Source organism: Prionailurus bengalensis, chromosome C1 (assembly GCF_016509475.1).
Source record: "Prionailurus bengalensis isolate Pbe53 chromosome C1, Fcat_Pben_1.1_paternal_pri, whole genome shotgun sequence".
In the NCBI taxonomy this organism is placed as follows: domain Eukaryota; kingdom Metazoa; phylum Chordata; class Mammalia; order Carnivora; family Felidae; genus Prionailurus; species Prionailurus bengalensis.
This window is the reverse complement of record NC_057345.1, coordinates 112,217,020-112,235,284: the sequence shown is the minus strand read 5'-3', so window position 1 is coordinate 112,235,284 and position 18,265 is coordinate 112,217,020. Positions and strand designations below refer to the sequence as shown.

Below are 18,265 nucleotides of genomic sequence, written 5' to 3'. Positions count from 1 at the left end.
AACCATAATCCAGTCCTGCCTACCTCACGGGTCAGCAAGACAATGCATAAAATGAAAAATGGCGGGTATAAGTGTTCTTCATAAATCACAAAATTCCACAGAGACAGGAAGACTGTGCTCCCTCCTAAACTCTCCAGAGCCAGCTGGAGCCAGCAGGGACACAGCTCTGCCACTAGCACTTACAGGAGTCCCCGGGTTCACCTTGTCTCATGGAGAGGAGAGTCTCATGCTTCCCAAATCCTAGATGGGCACACTGAGGCTTGGAGGCCGAGCTAGGGTTCAGCCCAAGTCTCTCAAGCCTGGAGTCTTCTGTTGCACATCAGGCTCCTCGAATGAACGAATGATGGGCGACCCCTCACCTCTGACCCCAGCTTTGTGCCCCTCACCCAGTCCCTGAAAGCACAGCCCACCTGAACCAGTTGCCTCCCCCCACTACCACCTCCTTCAATCGGGCTCTGGCTCGGGGGCTCTGACTTCCCTCCTCCAGGAGGTGATACCACCACCTCCCAAATTAGCTTTTTCAGCCAATACAGGAAAAAAAAGAAGGGGAAAAAAGTACACCACAGTTCAATGTCAAGAATCCTGTCATAAGCAAAACAGCTCAAAACACCAAAGCCAGAATGGTCCATACGTGTGGGTTCTCAGGTGCTTCCCCAAGATGCTCCCTGGGAAAAAACCCATGTGTCAGCTCCCACCAGGGACCAGGCATTGATTGCATTCACTTCCTCCTGGACCCTCTACACAAGCTTGTGGGGCAGGAACTGTTGTTCCCATTTACAGAGGAGGAAACGGGGCTGCAGAGAGGCCCAGGCCCGCAGAGTAGGCGAGCGGTCACTGGGGCCACACTCCATCCTCTCTTTTAGGGTCTGTCTTCCTCCCCGCACACACCTCTTAACCCCAGTTCAATCTCTGCCCTTGCTCCGCTGCCAGTGCCCGGGGCCCCAGGTTAGCACCTGCATCACCCCCACCTGTATCTGACCCCCAAGATAGTTATCATGTCCTGGCAGAGTGATGATGCCCCCTCAGAGCAGAGAAATAGGGGCTCTATAGTGGATGGGGGTAGGGAGTGGGGGGCCCCTTGCAGGGTTTCTTCCAGCCCAGATTGCCTGCGCCAGGTCTGTCCCTGGTGCCCAATGGTGGGCCCAGGCTCGTCCAGGGCTCAGGCATGTTGGCCACAGTCCTGGGGAGAGGCTGAGCTGAGCAGAGGGTCCAAAGAAAGTAGCAGCAGCTGTTGGAAAAGCAGCCAGTCTGACAAAGGCTCTCCCGTTACCCAATCTGCCTTCCGGCCTCACAGCCTCTGAGAGCCCCTCAAGCCACAGGCGGGAGCAGAAGGCCAACCGCCTCGCCAGCCAGAGCCGCCCCTGGGCCTCCATCCGTACAACAGTACTGTTCCTTTGTCCACTCCTCTCCCTGCAGACTGCGCTGACAGCCAGAGACCCCACCCGCTGGCACGACCCCTCCTCCCTTGAGGACCCCCCCTGCTCCAACCCAGGAACTAGGGGACCCCCACGTGGCCATCTGACCAGTGGCCTGGCCACGAAGGGCGGAGCCCACAGGGCTGCCTGGAGAGGGTGAATTGATGCCATGATGGCCCCTCCGGGCTGTTAAGCTCTCCAAACCTAGAGGTGTCACTCACCCTCAGTGTCACCTTGGGGACCCAAAACCCAGAAGCAGGGACACATGTGAGGCAGGGAGTATAAGACGTTGTGCGGTTTCCAGCAAGCTTGGGGAGCAGACATCACCTGACAGGGTGGACTCCAGGATGGCAGCCCTACCCCAGGCCCCCTTCCCAGGCACACCTGGATCCCAGACTTACCCTGGGGCTCCTTTTCCTCAAAGCCAGGGGCTCCCTGGGCCCTGGCCAGTGAGACACTGGGTCCTCAGCTAAGCCCAGACTGGACGACAGACCCATGGCTCAGGCAACACGTGAGGAAGAAAGATAAGCAGGTTGAGGTGCATAGGGGTCTGGGGTCCCTCCCAGCCCTCCAGGGCCTGCTCCCCCCCCCCCACTATCCTTTCAGTCTCGGGCCCCACCCCCCACCACCACCCTTACTCACACACATTCCAGCCACCCTCAACAGGCTGCCAGAAACATCCTTGCACACCCCACAACCCACCTTCTCTGCCTTTCAAACCCAGCTCAAGTGCCACCTCCTCTGAGGAGACTTCCTTGATTGCCCCAGGTGGATGAGAGGCTCTCATGTCCAGGGCACCAGTGCCCTTGCCCTCAGTCTCCCCCGAGTGCCATGATGGGCACTGGGAGCCCCTTGAGGGCAGGGCAGGTTCTCTCTCAGCACCCGCCGCACCTCAGCATCCTGGCCCGCAGTGGGCAAGCCACAGACAGGGGAAGGACAGCCGGAAAAATAAGCTGAGGGAGCTAGTTCAGTGTGGGTAGAGGCATCTAAAACACGGAGCCAGCAGGGACGTCCCTACGAAGGTGCCCTGGGAGCCAGGAACAGGGAGCCTTCAGGGGCCCAGAAGGCCTCGGAGTGCTGGCCCAGCACCAGCCGCAAGGAGTCCCTCCCTACGGCCCTGTGGCGCTGTGGCTGGCAGCCGCCCACTCACTCCCAGCCTGTGGGGCGCAACCCAGAGACACTGCGGCCCTGGTGCTGCAGAGGTGGAGGCGGCCGTGGCTCACTGCCCTTGGGGGGGGCGGGGGGGGGGGCAGCGCATCGCCTCAGGCTTGGACACAGCATGGGGGGGCACAAATGCCCACCCGCAGGGCACCAAGAGGCTCTCAGTGCCCTGAGGCCATCCCTGCAGCCAGGCTCCAACCCCCCCCCCCTCCACCCATGCTGGGCCCCCAATCCCACCCCATCCGCACTGCAGTGTGGTTGAAGGTGAGTCCAGGAAGCAGAGGGAGGAGGTCCAGCAAAGAGTACAGCGGGGCTGGGGCTGAGGACAGCAGTTCGCCGGCCCTAACAGCGAGGTCGCGGGTTCAGCAAACCACACAGACCCCCAGGTCAGCGATCCCCAGCGCCTGTGTCACCTAAAAGCTTTCTCAGGTTGGAAGAAGACTCTGGCAGGAGGCCCAGGCCACGTCCTCTCTGGCATCTGGCCTAAAGCCAGGCAGGGCTCCCGAGCAGGGCGCCAGCCCACTCCCGGTTTCTGGGCCCAAGCTCTGCAGCCTCTGGCTCAGGTTCGCCCCGCCATGGTCCTGGGCCATTTTACTGGGGGAGACGGTACTGTGATGCCTGGGTCCCTCGGAATGGCCTGCACGGCACGGGAGGTGCCCCTCCATCTGACTCCAAGCCCTGAGCTCTAACTCTGGCCTTCTCTGCTCTCTGAAGGCCTGAAATCCTGCAGTCCTGGCTTTCCTACCCCACCCACCCTGCACCCTGAACACTGAGGGCATCTCCGAGGCCTTGGCCAGCCCTGCCTGAGGAATCCACGCACCCGTACGGAAGTTATGCACTGAGCACGTGCCATGTGCTGAGCTGGAGGTGCCACAGCTACCATAGGAGGCGGGACCCACCCTTGTGGAGCAGATATTCTAGGGAGCTTGCCCCAGGCTGCCCTGGGCCAGCCTCAAGCCTGCACCCAGGAGACCTGCCTCCCCACCAGAGCAATTGTGTGGGGCTGGGCAGCAAGGTCCCCCTCCCCCCTCCCACCCCCAGGGGTGGGTAGTAGGTCCCAGACTTTCAGATTCCACTCCAGGAAAAGACTTCAGCATGTGTGTGTGGTCAATTGCATGACTATATCCTCCTCTATAACATTATAAAACAACTCTATTAACATCATTTCATAAAAGAAACACTGTTACAATAATACAAACAAAAGTAGACAGAATCTCAGAATAGAGTGTCTCTTCATACTGAATGAACTGGATACAGCTTTTATATTTGGGAAAATACACACGCTTGCATAAATACACACCACATTGCCTCGTTAGTCCTTGCAAATATGCATGCAGAAACCCTTGCTTTGGGCTACATCAGGAAACCTCCGTCAGTTTCCACACCCCAGAGCCCACCACACATCCCATAAGAGTGAAGGTCACACCCCAAGTGTACGGCTAGACAGAGGGGACAAGAGCCCCCAAAACTCATTTAATGGGGGAGGAAGAAGGTCTTGGGGATCCAAATCTGTCAGATGATCCACCTGATAGACAAGGCCTTCCTGGTCAGGAGGGGTCAGCAGGGGTCACTAGAGATTCACATCTCATTTCACATCTCTGCCAGAGACCTGGTAACCCAGATAGTTGACCAGGAGAGCCCGTGGGCAAGTCATACGACTGCTGGGCCTCAGTGTTTTGATCTGCTGAATGGGAATCATAATGACCTCACCTGGTTGCAGTGGAGATGAGAGTTTTCACCAAGCACCTGGCACTCAGCAGGTACACAGTAAACCATGGCTGTTATTATCAAGTTAATATTTGACCAACTCTTCCCTCGGAACAAGAAGAGGCCTGCCTTTCCCTTTTCAACTGCCCAGCCCTGACCCCTGTCAGCCCTTAGCATGGAGTCTGTTCTGCCTGAAGTGAGTGACCTCTTTGGGAGGTGACAGCCCCTTTGGGGAGGCACCACCCCCAGATGCCAGCCAGTTCCCACGAGGGTGTCCCATCCACAGCACAAGACCAGCTCCTTTGGGAAATGGTGAGCCCCGTGCATTTAATCTGCACAGCACCCTGCAAGGCACACACCCCGATACCAAGGGAGGGAACGGACTCTGAGAGGTCAATGAGTCTTGCCCACGGGCAGTAACACTAGGGAGAGATTCAGACTCAGCTTCCTAAAAAGTCTTACAAGCATCCACCCCCAAGTCTGGGTCATCTTTGGTGCCTCCCTCCTCCTCTTTCAGTGGCCCCTCTGACCCCCTCATTCTACATTCCAAATCCAGAGCCCCTGCCCCGCTTCCAAGCTGCCCAGGCCTGTCCTCCGTCAGTGCCCTGCTGAGCAGTTTTAGCATGGACATCCTTTCCTTTGTACTTTTAGTCCCAAAAAGAAACTCTTCCCAAAAAGTCTTTAGAGAAACACAACATCCAAGGGTGACATCTAACAGAAAGCCTTCCTCCTCCAGGTGCCCTCTTACCTGGAGCCCAGAAGCTTCCAGTCAGCCTCTCCCTGGCCAATCCCTTGCACTGTGTGAGAGCCCATGTTCACATCCACACCTGAGTCCTCAGCAGTGGTAACTAAGGGATGCTCGGGAAACGCTGAGCCCAGTTCTCAGAACCCACTCCACCTGCCAGCACATGTTTGTTTCTTTACCGTCTCCCCAAGCTAGAATGTCAGCTCCCTGAGGGTGGGGCTTGGTTTTGCTCAGCCCTCTACCCCGTGTCCCTAGAACAGTGCCCAACACATAGTGGGTGCTCAATGTTCCTTCCATGAATTAAAGAACGGATGAGCAACCCCCCTCACTTTACTGATGGCCAAAGTGAAGAAGCCCAGAGAGGGGGAATAACTTACCCAGGGCCACAGAGTTTATCTGTAGGAAAGTTGATATTCACTCCAGAGCTGTCTGATTCCCTCCCCTGCCTCCGGCTGCCCCTCTAAACACACACACACACACACACACACACACACACACACACACACACACAGGCATGCACACACACGCACACCATCATAAGCCCTGATCAGCTAAGGGCTCAGCAGGGATTAGCTGTCTGTAGAGGCCTGTAATGGACACTCACAGGGAGAAGGTTGGGAAGCAGGCCTAGGCAGGGACGGCAGGCTCCAGGGTGGCCTCACTGTACTGCCCTGCCCCACAGAGCTGGCATTTAGTGAGCACTTGCTATGTGCCGGGCACCGTCCAAGGCTTTACTCTCCAACACAAATAAGCACAGAGGAACCATTATTACCACACTTTATAGATGAAGGTCCTGCCGCTTGCCCAAGGTCCTATAGGGAAACCAAGGACTGCCTGCCTGCCAAGCCCATGCAGGCTGCCTTTTTGACATGCTCCTGTAGTCTCTTCTCCTGTAGTAAGAAAGAGGCCTAACACTGAGGGGAGGACCCAGGGATTCTAGAAACTCATGGAAAAAGAACAATGCAAGGCCTGGCCTTAGGTTCCGGCAGGAAGGAGGGACAGAAACATTCTCTTCACATCGTGAAAGTCACACAGCTTGTAAGGGAGAAGCTGAATCCAAAATGCCTGGCCCAGGGAGAGGGTTGTGGTCAGCGAGCTGCTGGCCTCCTGTGCTCACTCTCGCCCCATACCTCAGCCCACAAGGACCCTCCCAGAACACCCTCCGTGCCCCACGTAGCCCAGTGAGCACATCCTGGTCTGCAGGCCCCTGGGCAAAACGGCCTTTGCCTCATTCTGAGTCCTGCCATGAGCCAGCAGGGCTCTGCTGAGTGGGGACCCAGCTCACCCCCAGGCCCCAGCCCAGCCAGGACCCCCAGAGCTCAGGGAAGTCTGGAGGCCATGCTTCCAATCGTTCTGTGCCCACGTTCCCTAGCCAAATGTCCTGAGCCCCTATAGACATGCTCCCAGAGATGATGCCCGTTTCAGGAGCCTTCCGTCCAGTGGGTGAACCATCTCCATTAATAATTCAGGTTCAGGGACAAGCTGCTCCAAGGGTAGGCAGGTACAAAAGCCTTGTGCAAACTCAGAGGAAAGAGACACAGAGCAGGAAGATAGGGAGAGGCCAAGGAACAGGCGACATGGGGCAGGGTGTGGGCACAGACAAAAGAGAGGGGAGGAAGAGTCCTCAGACACCCAGGGACAGAGAGATGGACACCAAGATGAGGAAACAGAAATGCAGAATGTGGGGGGAGGGGAGCAATGGGTGGCTGGGGCCTGGGGAAGGGGGGAGGTGAGAGGAAGCTGGGAGGCACCCGGGTGGGCCCCACTCCCAGGGCACCTGCTCCTCCCTATGGCATGGCTCTTCTTACGGCTGCCGTGAGGATAAAGACTGGTCATACAGGCCTGGCTCCAGCTGAGGCTAACACAGCCACTTTGTTGGGAGACCTTGACCACCAGGCAAATGTGGTGCCATCGGGGCCATGTGTCAGGGTCCTATAAATAACTGCCGTACCTTCCACTCTGACTTGCCAGCCCTGGGCCCTGCCCTCTCCCAGCTGGGCCTCCCCATTCCCAGCAGGCTCTAGGCGGCCTAGGGGGACAGAGTGCATACTCCCACCCCCTGCCGGAGCCTCCTTCCTTGTGCTCATCAGCAGCCCCAGCTCTGCCAGCACACAGCCTCCCTCAAGCACACTGCTCTGCTCTGTGAGGACGCCTGAGCAGTGGGCCTCAGGGGCAAGCAGGCCAGGTTCCACCCCCACCCCAGCTGTCCCTTCTCCCCCACCATCCCCTCCCCCAAGGGGCCCAGCCCGCCAACCTCTAATCCTCTGTCATCTGACCCGGGCTCCACCCTACCTTTGGCTCTGTCCAGCCACCCTACTGAGGCCCAAAAATGGACGCAATGGGAAGGTGACCTCATGACGCCCCCGGGCCGAGCTCCAGGCACACGCTCTGCACCCCAGCACTCTGGGGGCAGCTGGCGGCTGGGAGGTGAGCAGTGTTACTGCCAAGCTCAGACCCTGCTGGCCCCTCCGATATACGCTTACGCCGTCCTCATGACCAAAGGCCACAGGACCTTACAACAGTAAGCTCCACGGCAGTCAAAGCCAGCACAGCCCGATCCCCACGGCACCCTCGGCGGGGCCCAGGGCCAGGCACACAGCACATGCCCAAGGCAGAATTTGCTGAACGAGGAGCACACAGCACAAGTCAGCCCACCCACAAGCCTGCATCAGGACTCCCAGGCCAAGCCCTCAAATGCCCTTGTTTGTTCATACATAGTCACTGTACCTCCGCCAGGGCCAGGTGAACATTTGGGTGCACACGCAGGTCTGCTCTCCCCTCAGGGACAGCACCCAGACCAGCGATACAGGGATGGGGGAGGGTGAGATGGGTAACGCCAAGCCAAGACCCATGCAGAGACCCACTAGGCTGGGGACACAGGAGAGCTGGCTCCGTAGGCACCAGAGGGCAAGCAAGGAAAATTGAGCACACTGTCACCCTCGGAGTCCTGCTGGATGTTTGGGCTGGGAGTGGATGTGGGGAAATCGGGAAAGAAGAAAAGGAGAGATGGGGCCCTTGAACCTATGCGGATACTATCTAGGCCCTCCACTCCAGCTACTGCTTGTCCCTGACCAGAAGATGCCCTCCTAGGGCAACCGGACCACTGGAACTGTCCCCATCATTCACTGATCTGGCAGAGGCCAGGTGGGGGAAGGGCAGGGGGGGGGGTGGTGCCTGTGAGACCACTGACACTGTGATTTAGACATGGTCCTGAAGACCACCAGCAGATGACACACTCTGAACCACAGGAGGGCAAAGGGGAGATGCATCAGGCTTCTGGGAAGGGGGTACCGCGGCAGGGCCCACAACCGAGGAGACTGAAGGAAGGCTACTCTCTGGCTTCCGATGGGGGGAGGGTCTCCTCACCAGTGCCTGAAGGCCAGAACACAGGCAGCACTCAACAACTCCGGTCTCTTAGAGCCCAGGCTTGGGCAGTGCCAGCCCTTGGCCAAGGCCAGCACCCATGGCTGACCAGCTGTCAGCCAACTGCCCATGCCACAGAACAGGAGCTGAAGAGGGAGGGGTGGCAGCTCAGTGGGGTCAGTAATGACATACTGCCACTTACAAGGAGGGGACACAGGCCATGCCTGCTGTCCCTGAAGTTACTGAAAGAGTTGCTGCAGAGACAAGGCAAACCAGGACAATGGGGACACCAAAAGAGCCAAGGGGAGCTAGGGAGGAATAGGACGTCAGTGGAGTGGGGGCGGGGACCTGGTCTCAGCTACCTTCTGCTTCCCATTCATCTTTCCCAGCCCCTCAGCAGCAGGAAGTAGGCTTAGCCCAGAGCTGCCGGCTCCAGGCACCTAGATGGATTACCCAGTCCAGGGCGAGGGAGGGGGGAGGGGGAGGAAGCAAGGGCAGAAGCATCTGCCCCTCCACCCCCACCGACGCTCATAGAAGCCTTCCCAGCCTCCCCCCCCCCCCCCGCCCCACACACACACCAGCTATCTGCGGTGCTCTAATCCCTCCCCCCGCCCGGGGCCCGGAGGGGGGGTGGTACAGTTGCTGGGGCCAGGCCAGATCTGGAGACTGGCTGAGGGCCCTAACCTCCACACACACCCACCTATCTCCTTAGCCTGGGACCTTAAGGATGAGCGACGGGACTTAGGGAGGCGCCCGGGAAGCTCTAGCCGCCGTCCCCCGCCCCCCCCCCCCCGCCCCAATCACGTGACCGCATCCTTAGGGAGCCCCGCAGGTCTTAGCTGCAAAAGTCATTGTTTATAAACAGCCACAGCCAGGCAGGGGAAGGCCGACCGGTCCCCAGATTCCTCCTCTCGGCTGAGCGTCGGGCGGGAGAGAGGGCTGACTCCGCTGGGGGGCCCTGGGGGACCACCCCGGCTGGAGCACGGATTCTACAATCCTAGATTTCAGAGTCCGAGGCGGCAGGGGAAGTGGCGTCAGCAGCTGGCGTGATCCAATTCAATGAACCAGAGGTGGCTTGGGAGGGAAAAGTGAGCGCGCGCGGACCCCCGCCCCCGGGTCCCGCACGTCCGGCACCGTCAGGGAGCCGCTGGAAGCCCCAGCTGCGTCCCCCCTCGCCTGCTGCCAGCTGCCCTGGGCGCCGAGGGGTCGGGTTTCCTGAGGCGCCCCTCCACGCCACCCGGCTTAGCCCCAGCTTCTTCGAGCCAGCTCCCCACCCAGGTGGTGGGCTCCCAAAACCGGAGCCACCACCCCCTCCCCAGCCGCCGGAAACGCCAAGCCGGGGCTGGAGCGGGAGCACCTCCCCGAGGGGCGCGCAGCGCCGTGCTCCCTGAGGGCCGGGCGGGAGCGGCCAGGCCGCGGGCACCTCTCGGCAAAGGAAACTCGATCCCTCCTGCGGCCGGCGGGGACAGAAGGTGGAGAGGCGGGCGGGGAGGAGGGAACGGAGGGCGTAGGAAGCGCCCAGAGGCCTGGAGAGCGAGTGCTCCAGCACCCGCGGGCCTCGGGGCAGCCTCGGGATTCCCGGAGCACGGCGGCCCTGGGGGACGGGTAACAGGCTCCCTCCTTCCCCCTGGAGCCGGCACCGCCCGCGTGGCTCGCGTGGGGCTGAAGGGCTAGGGGCGCCACCCGGCCTCCCAGCCTCCCGGCCCTCGGTCTCCAACGTTGGGTTTACTGGACCTCGCGCCCCGAGAAGAGCGTGGGCCGCCTCTTCTCTGCAGACAGGCGGAGGAGATACAAAGCGGGTTGGGGGGGAGGGGGAGGGAAACGAGGGCGGGGGGGGGGGGGGTGAGGGGACAGCTGCGCCCTCTCCTGCCCCTGCCGGGGGTGGGGAGACAAGACGCGGACCGGAGGGGGCGCCCAGAACGCTGGGGGCTGCAGCCCGTGGACCCCCGAAGGCTCCCAGCAGCGGTCGTCCGGAGGTGACAGGGCCTGATCCCGGGTGAGGACCAGCCCCTGGGGGTGAGGGGTTAGGGGGAGGGAGGGGACAGGTGGCCCGGACCGCGCGGAGGCCGGGGATCTGGCTCCCTCACCTTCTCCTGCGCGCGCGTGAGCTTCTTCTGCACATTGCTGGCGATCTTCCCTGCGGTCACCCCCTTGCTGCCCATCTCGGCCATCGTGGCTCAGGCCTCGCCAGGCGGCGGGCGCCGATCTCCCAGCCCCCAGCCCCCGGCCGCGCGTCCGGCCCCGGCTCCGGCTCCACGCCGCTCTCTCGACAGCCGAGCCGACTGACGGAGGCGGAGCGTTCGCCCGGCGAGCGAGCGAGCGAGCGAGCGACGCGGGGACCCAGGGAGGGACGGACCAAGGGAGGGGCGGGGAGGAGGGGCCGGGCCTCGGGCGGCGGTCAGTGCCCCCCGCCCGCCCCCTGCGGACCAGACTCTGCCTTTTAAAGGGCCTCCGCGGGCGCCGGAACCCTCCGCGGACCCGGAGCGAGGGGAGGTGCGCGAGGGCGCCCGGCGCTGCGGCAAGAGGGTCTCCCGGAGCGCTCCGAAGACACCGCCCCGGGGCGGAGACGAAGACGCGGTCCTCCCGGGACAAGAGACCAGCCTGAGAAAGGGTGCGTTCCAAAACCAGAGGTTAAGGGCGGCGATCGGGGTTAGGGTTAGGGTTAGGGCCTGGAGCGCGCGGCGGGAACCCGCTCTCCAGCCCTGGGTTTGGCTCTGGCCTCACGCGGGACGCTCGGCCTCGTCCTGGCCTGTAGACTCACCAGTTTTCACCTGGGTTCGGGGCGGGGGGGAGGGGGGGGGGCTCTAGGACATCTTCACATCTCTGTCCTTGGCACCTAGTCCCATGCCTACAAAGCGCTCTGTCTTCCCATTTGCCGATAATTATTACGGTAATAACAACTGACCATTAACTGAGCACTTACTGTGTGCCTGGCACTCTGCTGTCTCCTGAACAGGCGGTATAGCTTCCAGTCTCCACAACAGCCCTATGAGGTAGGTGCTGTTATCATTCCCATTTGACAAATGGGCGCAGAGAGGCCTGGAACCAAATCTCTGATTCTGCCTTCCAGGCTCTCTACCACTGTATACTGGGCTGCCTTCTCTTCTGCGAGGCGGGGAGGGGGATGATTAATGATCGTTATTCAAAGAGAAGATAAGGTTATTGCTAACTAGCTTTGCCAACAAATCAATGACACTTGTTCGAGATTTATAAATATGTGTTGAATCTACAGATCCCACTCACACCGCTTCCCCAAATTATGTCAGAGGCTATAAAAGATGCCACAGCCCTATGCTGCCCTGGAGGCCAGGGCACCGCCCTGCAAGGTTTCTCAGGCACCGAAGGCTGAGCTGAGTGGAGAGAGGAGTCCTGGACGCCCTGTTGAGGTGGGTGGACAGGTGCCAAGGCAGGGGTCCCTGGGAGGCTCCCAGAAGCAGGAAAGGCTTTGGAGACCATACACCAAGCCCCGCCCCCATATAAATGGAGAAACTGAGGCCCAGGAATAAAAGGTTTTCACTTCCCTCTGCGTGGAAGGCCTCCTGTACTCTGGCCACTCCTCCTCCTTCTTCTTCCCATTACTGCTCAGTGCCCATAAGGGATGATCTTAACCAGTCCTCCCTCCTGGCTTATTACCACTCGTATTTTGCAGAAAGACAGACTGGGGGTTGCAGCAGCTGAAGATCACAAGAGAGAAGCAGATATCCGAACCCTGGTCTTCCTGCACTAAAGCCCTCAGCTGATACACTGAACTGCGTCCCAGAAAAAGCACCAAGCACTGCACAAATGGAAAGCATTTTGTCAAAATTATGATTATAAACTCATGCCCGATTCGTGAGTTACAAAAACAAAACGTAAACAGCACAGCCTGAGTTGTTAAAGCGACTTTTTTCTAAAAGCTCAACGTGCTTTCACTTCATAGTCTCTCTTCTCCTAATTTTATGATTGTCGTTTTTCTAACTGTTCTCTAAGAGCGCTGTCTCCCAACACTCCTCGGAGGAAAGGAGGAAATAAGCAGAAGTCAAACCGTATTACAGTCAGTTCCCAGGGAACAGTGGGAGATTGTGCTTCGCTGGGCTTTGGTGTTGCAAAATATCACTTGACAAAAAAATTGGAAGCAACTTAGATGGTTATCAGCAGGATGGAGTCAGCTAGGGGATCATTCTAAACAACCATCCAGAGATGTAGCAACATGAAAATAATGCTTACAGTATAGTTGTGAGCAAAAAGGAGAAGACAAAAAACACTGTGCATGCACTCTGTCCTTGCAACCACTAAAAATAAATATAAGTGCTCGTGATCCAAGACTCAAAAGGACCATGCACAAAGGAAACAGGCTTTGTTTAAGGTCGAGAGATTATGGCTGATTTTTTCCTCTTAATTTCCTAAATATTCTACAATATACTATATGGCCTTAATAACTAAACACACGCATAGCTCTATCTTTAAACGTGGTAATTCTTTTTTTTTTTTTTGATGTCTATTTATTTTTGAGAGACAGAGACAGAGTGTGAGTGGGAGAGGGGCAGAGACAAAGGAAGACACAGAATCGGAAGCAGGCTCCAGGCTCTGAGCTGTCAGCCCAGAGCCCCACGTGGGGCTAGAACTCACCAACTGTGAGATTGTGACCTGAGCCGAAGTTGGAAGCTTAGCGGACAGTGCCACGGAGGCACTGAGACACCCCTAAACATGGCAACTCTTAATGTGATATCTACGTTGGAAAAACTTTTTTAAACACAAAAGCATTGGAAGATCTATTGAAATAAACAATGCTAGTTTGAGAGTACATAGAAATTTAAATGTTTTAAACTTCAAAAACTACTATTAACACATAAGGTTAAAAGTTTGGAAGGACATACTCCAAAAATGTTAGTCACAAGTCCAAGGGGTAGGAATGTAGGAGATTTTTACTTTCTTCTTTATGATTTGCTATAATGTCTGATTTTCTTTACCACGATAGCCCATTGTTTTCACGATCACACACAAAACACTAAGATCCAGTATAACTGGGCAAATGGCACAGATGGACAATTCACAAAATCGGAGTTTCAAATGATCAATTAACAGGTTTCTTAAAAAAAAAAAAAGCGTTTATTAAATCAACGAATTATATCATTCCTGCCTCTACTTTCATCAAATCGGCGAATCATTTTTTAAACTACATTACCTACAGCCAGAGAGACAGGCACTCACACTTACTGCTTCTGAGATTATGACAGATATTGGAATTTCCAGAAAGCAGTCTTGTAATATGTATTAAGAACCATCAAAATGTCTATATTCTGTAGGGCGTCTGGGTGGCTCAGTCAGTTCAGCATCAGACTTTTTTTTTAACTTTTTTTAATGTTTATTTATTTTTGAGACAGAGAGAAACAGAACGTGAACAGGGGAGGGGGAGAGAGAGAGGGAGACACAGAGTCCAAAGCAGACTCCAGGCTCTGAGCTGTCAGCACAGAGCCCGATGTGGGGCTCGAACTCACGGAGTGTGAGATCATGACCTGAGCTTAAGTCGGACGCTTAACTGACTGAGCCACCCAGGCACCCCAAGCATCAGACTCTTGATCTCTGCTCAGGTCACGATCTCATGGTTAGGTGCCTGAGATCAAGACTCACAGTTTGTGAGGTCGAGGCCCACAAGTCGGGCTCTGCGCTGGCTCCTGGCGCCCCAGAGATTGCTTGGGATTCTCTCTGCCTGTATGTCTGCCCCTCCCCCAGTTGCTCTCACTGTCGCTCTCAAAATAAATAAATAAACTTTAAAAAATGCCTGCATCCTTCAATTTCGAATTTCAAGTCTAGGAAATAACTTGAAATTTTAGCAAAGCTTTAATCATGCAGATGTTCATCACCTTAATTGTAATAATGCAAAATTACTATTTTGGCATGTTCACTGTTTATTGTTTGCTCCCTCTCTCACTCTCCAAACGTTGTCAGCACCTACTATATGCCAGTGCTGGGCTGGGCTCTGCAGAAACAGTGGTGGGTGCAATGGAGCCCCTCTTCCAGGAGTGTGCCACACCAGGGACAGGAGGGGTTCTGGGAACGGCCTGGGAGGCTCTTTGAGGGAGGGATGTTACAGACCTGAAGTGGGCATTGGCCGAGAACTAGGAGGGCACCTGATGCCTAGCGGAGCCCTCAAACATCCAGGCAGGAACAAATCAACAGACAAGCAAATATGCAACATATTATGGGCTGCCTTTCCCTCTGCCCCTTCAGAGCCCAGGTCTCCCGCCCCCTGTGTCTCCCCAGCTCTGTGCAGAAGACCCTGGGGGCCCAGCTGTCCAGCTCATTCCCAGACCTCTGTGCAAAGGCCTATTACCAGCTGCAATGAACTAAACTCTGGTGTAGCCATGCATGCAATGTCTGCGGAAACAGTGATTCCCAAGTTTTTTTTGTGATGGGGAAATGCTGCTAATGTGTTGTTAACAGAGTAACGAGGGATATTACATTGTATAACAGCAACGGCTAACTGCTGGGTGTTGATATCTCTGGTTGGAGCGATTTCGGGGTGAGGATTTCTCCCTTTTTTATTTTCCCAATTTTGTGCACGTACTATTTTTGTCATCAGAAAGAAAAGCTATGGAAGATACAAATTGAAACGAGGAAGCTGTCCCTGGGGCACTGGTTGGGAAACCACAATATGGCAGAGTAGAAAGACTAAACACAAACGCAGACCGTGTGTCCTGTGCCTGCACCTCTGAACCGTAAGGTCTGGGGAAGTGATTTTGCGAATTAGGAAGGACGCAGGCAAGCAAAGTGCCTTCTCTCCCTTCTCTTGGAGAGAAAATAACACCGCCCTCATGTTTTCCTTCTGTTCTTCAAGAATTGAATAGGGGGCCCTGCTCTAGCACCATGACAACTATCATCATCCATCATCATTATCATCCTATCTTACGAAGCAAGATTTTTTGCTTATATTCTTATGACTGTCAGAAGAATCCTGTGTTCTACAGCAGTAGGACATTTTTGCCCTTGTTATATAACAATCAGGACTCAGAGAAGACAGGATGCATTTACCCAAAGGCCCGGGGCACAGTGTAGGTCCTATGCTGAGATCAGTCAGCACCTGGCCATCCAGGTGGCCAGGATGGAATGGACCAGCTTCCTACCTCTCTCCTGGGACAGCAGGCTTCATCTCCTAGAGAGACAGGGAGAATCCAGAAGAATCTACAGGCATAACCAGAAGAGGATTTGTCTGTCCAGAAACATTATTTCAGGCAGCACATGTGTGATGCACATCCAAGAAAGGCTCCTTGACAGATTATCCTCACTCCCTCTCACATGTAAAACGCCACCAGGACATTGTGGGAGGGGCAGATAGTTCTGGAGTCAGAGGTCAGGTTCTCCATTGACCACTTTTCCATCCTTGGCTATAGTATTTAAACTATTCAAGCCGCCTGTGTAATACAGGGATAAATTATACTCTTTAAGTAATTGTGAAAATGATGAACATTATCCATAAAGCCCCTGGGACATCAGAAGTGACAACATAGACAGTGGCTGTATACAGTGGATGGCAGATGCAGTCAGTGTGGTCTGCTCAGATAATTGACCTACTTCTTTAGGGATTCCATCCTTGTTTGGTGTGAACTGATGCAACCTTGCCCCTTGCACCATGATGTGTACATAGCCCAGGTGAGTTACCTATTCACCCCAAACCATAGCAATTGGCTCAAGGATGTGCACATGACCCAAACAGAGCCACTCAGACTTCCCTGGACATGAAGGGATATATGCCCATAGGAAAGGAAAGTTCCTCTTTCCGGGAGAGTTGTTAAGATGGGGGAGTGTGAGTCTAGAGTCTCCAGGGGCCAGCTTGCCCATCAGATGGACGATCCTGCCTACAAGGTGAAATCAACAGGAGTTGAGAGTTGGAGAGATGGGGACAGAGGAACAGAGACAGAGGGACAGAAGTAACAAAATTGTTTGAGAACTTGGTTCCAGTCAGGCTTGAGCCCTCCAGCTGTCTAGCTATGCCAACCAATACATCTTTTTCTTATTAAAGTCAATTTGAGGTCATTTACAATCAAGAGTCATGGCTAGTGTATGTTATCATAATAATGCCCTTCTGAGAGGCAACTCTAATGACTCCCTGATGTGTATTCAAGTAAGAGTTTCTCTGAAGTGCCTCTAACTGGTCTGTCTGAATTAATATAGACCAAAGGGGGTTGGAGAGGCAGATTACATTGACAGTAGACATAAACCAGGGCTGTCCTGGGCAAATCGGGACATATGAGTACTAGTGATGGGATAGGAATCAAGAATAAAGGTGGAAAAGGAGATTAAACACATATAGTTCACAATCTGTGCTCAAGCTGGTGCTGAACACTGATATCTATCCACTGTCCAGGCCTATGAGCCATAATTGAAAAGATCCTTGCAGAAATGGGAGAGTGATATTCCAGAGGACCTTCTGAGAGAAGACCTGTCCCAGGCTTTGCCTCTTGGCCCCCAAACCTACCACCTTAGATGTTGAGCTCCATTCTTGATCGTATTTAATCAGGCCCTGCAGGAAGGAGTCCGGAGAGTAGGCCTGTCACTGGGCCACCAACTGGCTGCAGGATATTGCCAAGGCTTCTGGAAACAAGAAAGAATGAGCAAGAACCAGCTACTCCCTTTTGCCACCAACAAATGAAGTCTCCAAAAGCAAAACAAAACTTTTAAGATAATCAACTTGCTTGGGGCACCTGGGTAGTTCAGTCAGTTAAGTTTCCAACTGTTGATTTCAGCTCAGGTCATGATCTCTAGGTTCATGGGTTCAAGCCCTGGGTAGGGCTCTACACTGACAGTGGGGAGCCTGCCTGGGATCTATGCCCCTCCCGCACACGTGTGCATGCACTCTCTCTCTCTCTCTTTCTCAAAAATAAATAAACACAGGGGCGCCTGGGTGGCGTAGTCGGTTAAGCGTCCGACTTCAGCCAGGTCACGATCTCGCGGTCCATGAGTTCGAGCCCTGCGTCAGGCTCTGGGCTGATGGCTCGGAGCCTGGAGCCTGTTTCCGATTCTGTGTCTCCCTCTCTCTCTGCCCCTCCCCCGTTCATGCTCTGTCTCTCTCTGTCCCAAAAATAAGTAAAAAACGTTGAAAAAAAAATTAAAAAAATAAATAAATAAATATTTAAACAACACATATAAATAATAACACAATAAATAAATAAACACATATTTAAACAACAAAAAGATAATCGCCTGTGTTTCACCTCCGTATCTTTAAACCTTTTTTTGTCCTGTGTGCTGTCTATGGTGTGGCCCAAATGCAGTAGAGCAAGAAAATGACACCATCGTAGGCTCAGAGCCAGAAGGCCAGGCTCTGCCACCATTAGTCATGTGACCTTGAGCCAGTCACTGCCTGCAGCTTCTAAGTGGGGTGATAATACACGCCAAGCAAGGCTGTTGTTGAGAATTAGAGGTAACAGGCCCCCTGGCCCAGGGCTCAGTGTCCTCGATAAATGGCAGTTACTATTATGACATGTCGGCTCACAGGCTAGGGACAGTGCCTCTCAGTTCATCTGGTCTGTGGCCCTCCCCGTGGTGAGAAGCAGCAGGCTGACCTTTGCCAGCTTTACAGCCGGGCAAATAGAGGCGCCAAAAAGCAAACAGCCCTTTGCCCAGCCTTCCTTCAATAAATCACTGCTGACTTCCTTTAGGAATAAGATTCCAGCCTTTGGAAATGCTCACTGGAAATTTACTAGCATTGCCTTTGTATTATCTGTGGAAAAAATGGTTTCCCCCACAAAGTGCAGGGACGAAATAGCATATGTATGTTTCCAGGCGTATCTATGATATAGCAAACTAACAAGCTAGGGGACTCTTAGGAGGACTGGACGGTCCCTTGAAACCAGGCTTCCCATACACATCACCAGGTGACCTTTGAGACAAGCCT

General features: G+C 55.0%; 1 protein-coding gene and 1 long non-coding RNA gene across 34 annotated transcripts in view; one reads left to right on the top strand and one right to left on the bottom strand.

Annotated features, from left to right (window-relative positions):
- Positions 1 to 10,839, bottom strand: part of BIN1 (bridging integrator 1) — a 55,473-nt gene extending 44,634 nt beyond the window's left edge. For 13 of the 32 annotated variants that reach the window (XM_043576478.1, XM_043576485.1, XM_043576487.1 and 10 more), the window contains exon 1: positions 1,817 to 1,927. In XM_043576478.1, coding sequence (XP_043432413.1) covers positions 1,817 to 1,912 — 96 coding nt within the window. In that variant the 5' untranslated portion in view covers positions 1,913 to 1,927. Of the gene's footprint in view, positions 1 to 1,816; positions 1,928 to 10,478 lie in introns of those variants that run through there. The other 19 variants (XM_043576497.1, XM_043576488.1, XM_043576505.1 and 16 more) reach the window with 14 other exon arrangements.
- LOC122481232 lies at positions 9,261 to 13,503 on the top strand. Of its 2 annotated transcripts, XR_006296792.1 has the most exons (5): positions 10,248 to 10,387; positions 10,838 to 11,002; positions 11,348 to 11,384; positions 11,624 to 11,777; positions 12,041 to 12,302. It is a non-coding gene; the product is annotated as an uncharacterized LOC122481232 (long non-coding RNA). The 2 variants fall into 2 exon arrangements; XR_006296791.1 differs by lacking the exon at positions 11,348 to 11,384 and having other exon boundaries at positions 9,261 to 10,387; positions 12,041 to 13,503.
- The last annotated feature ends 4,762 nt before the right edge of the window (positions 13,504 to 18,265 follow it).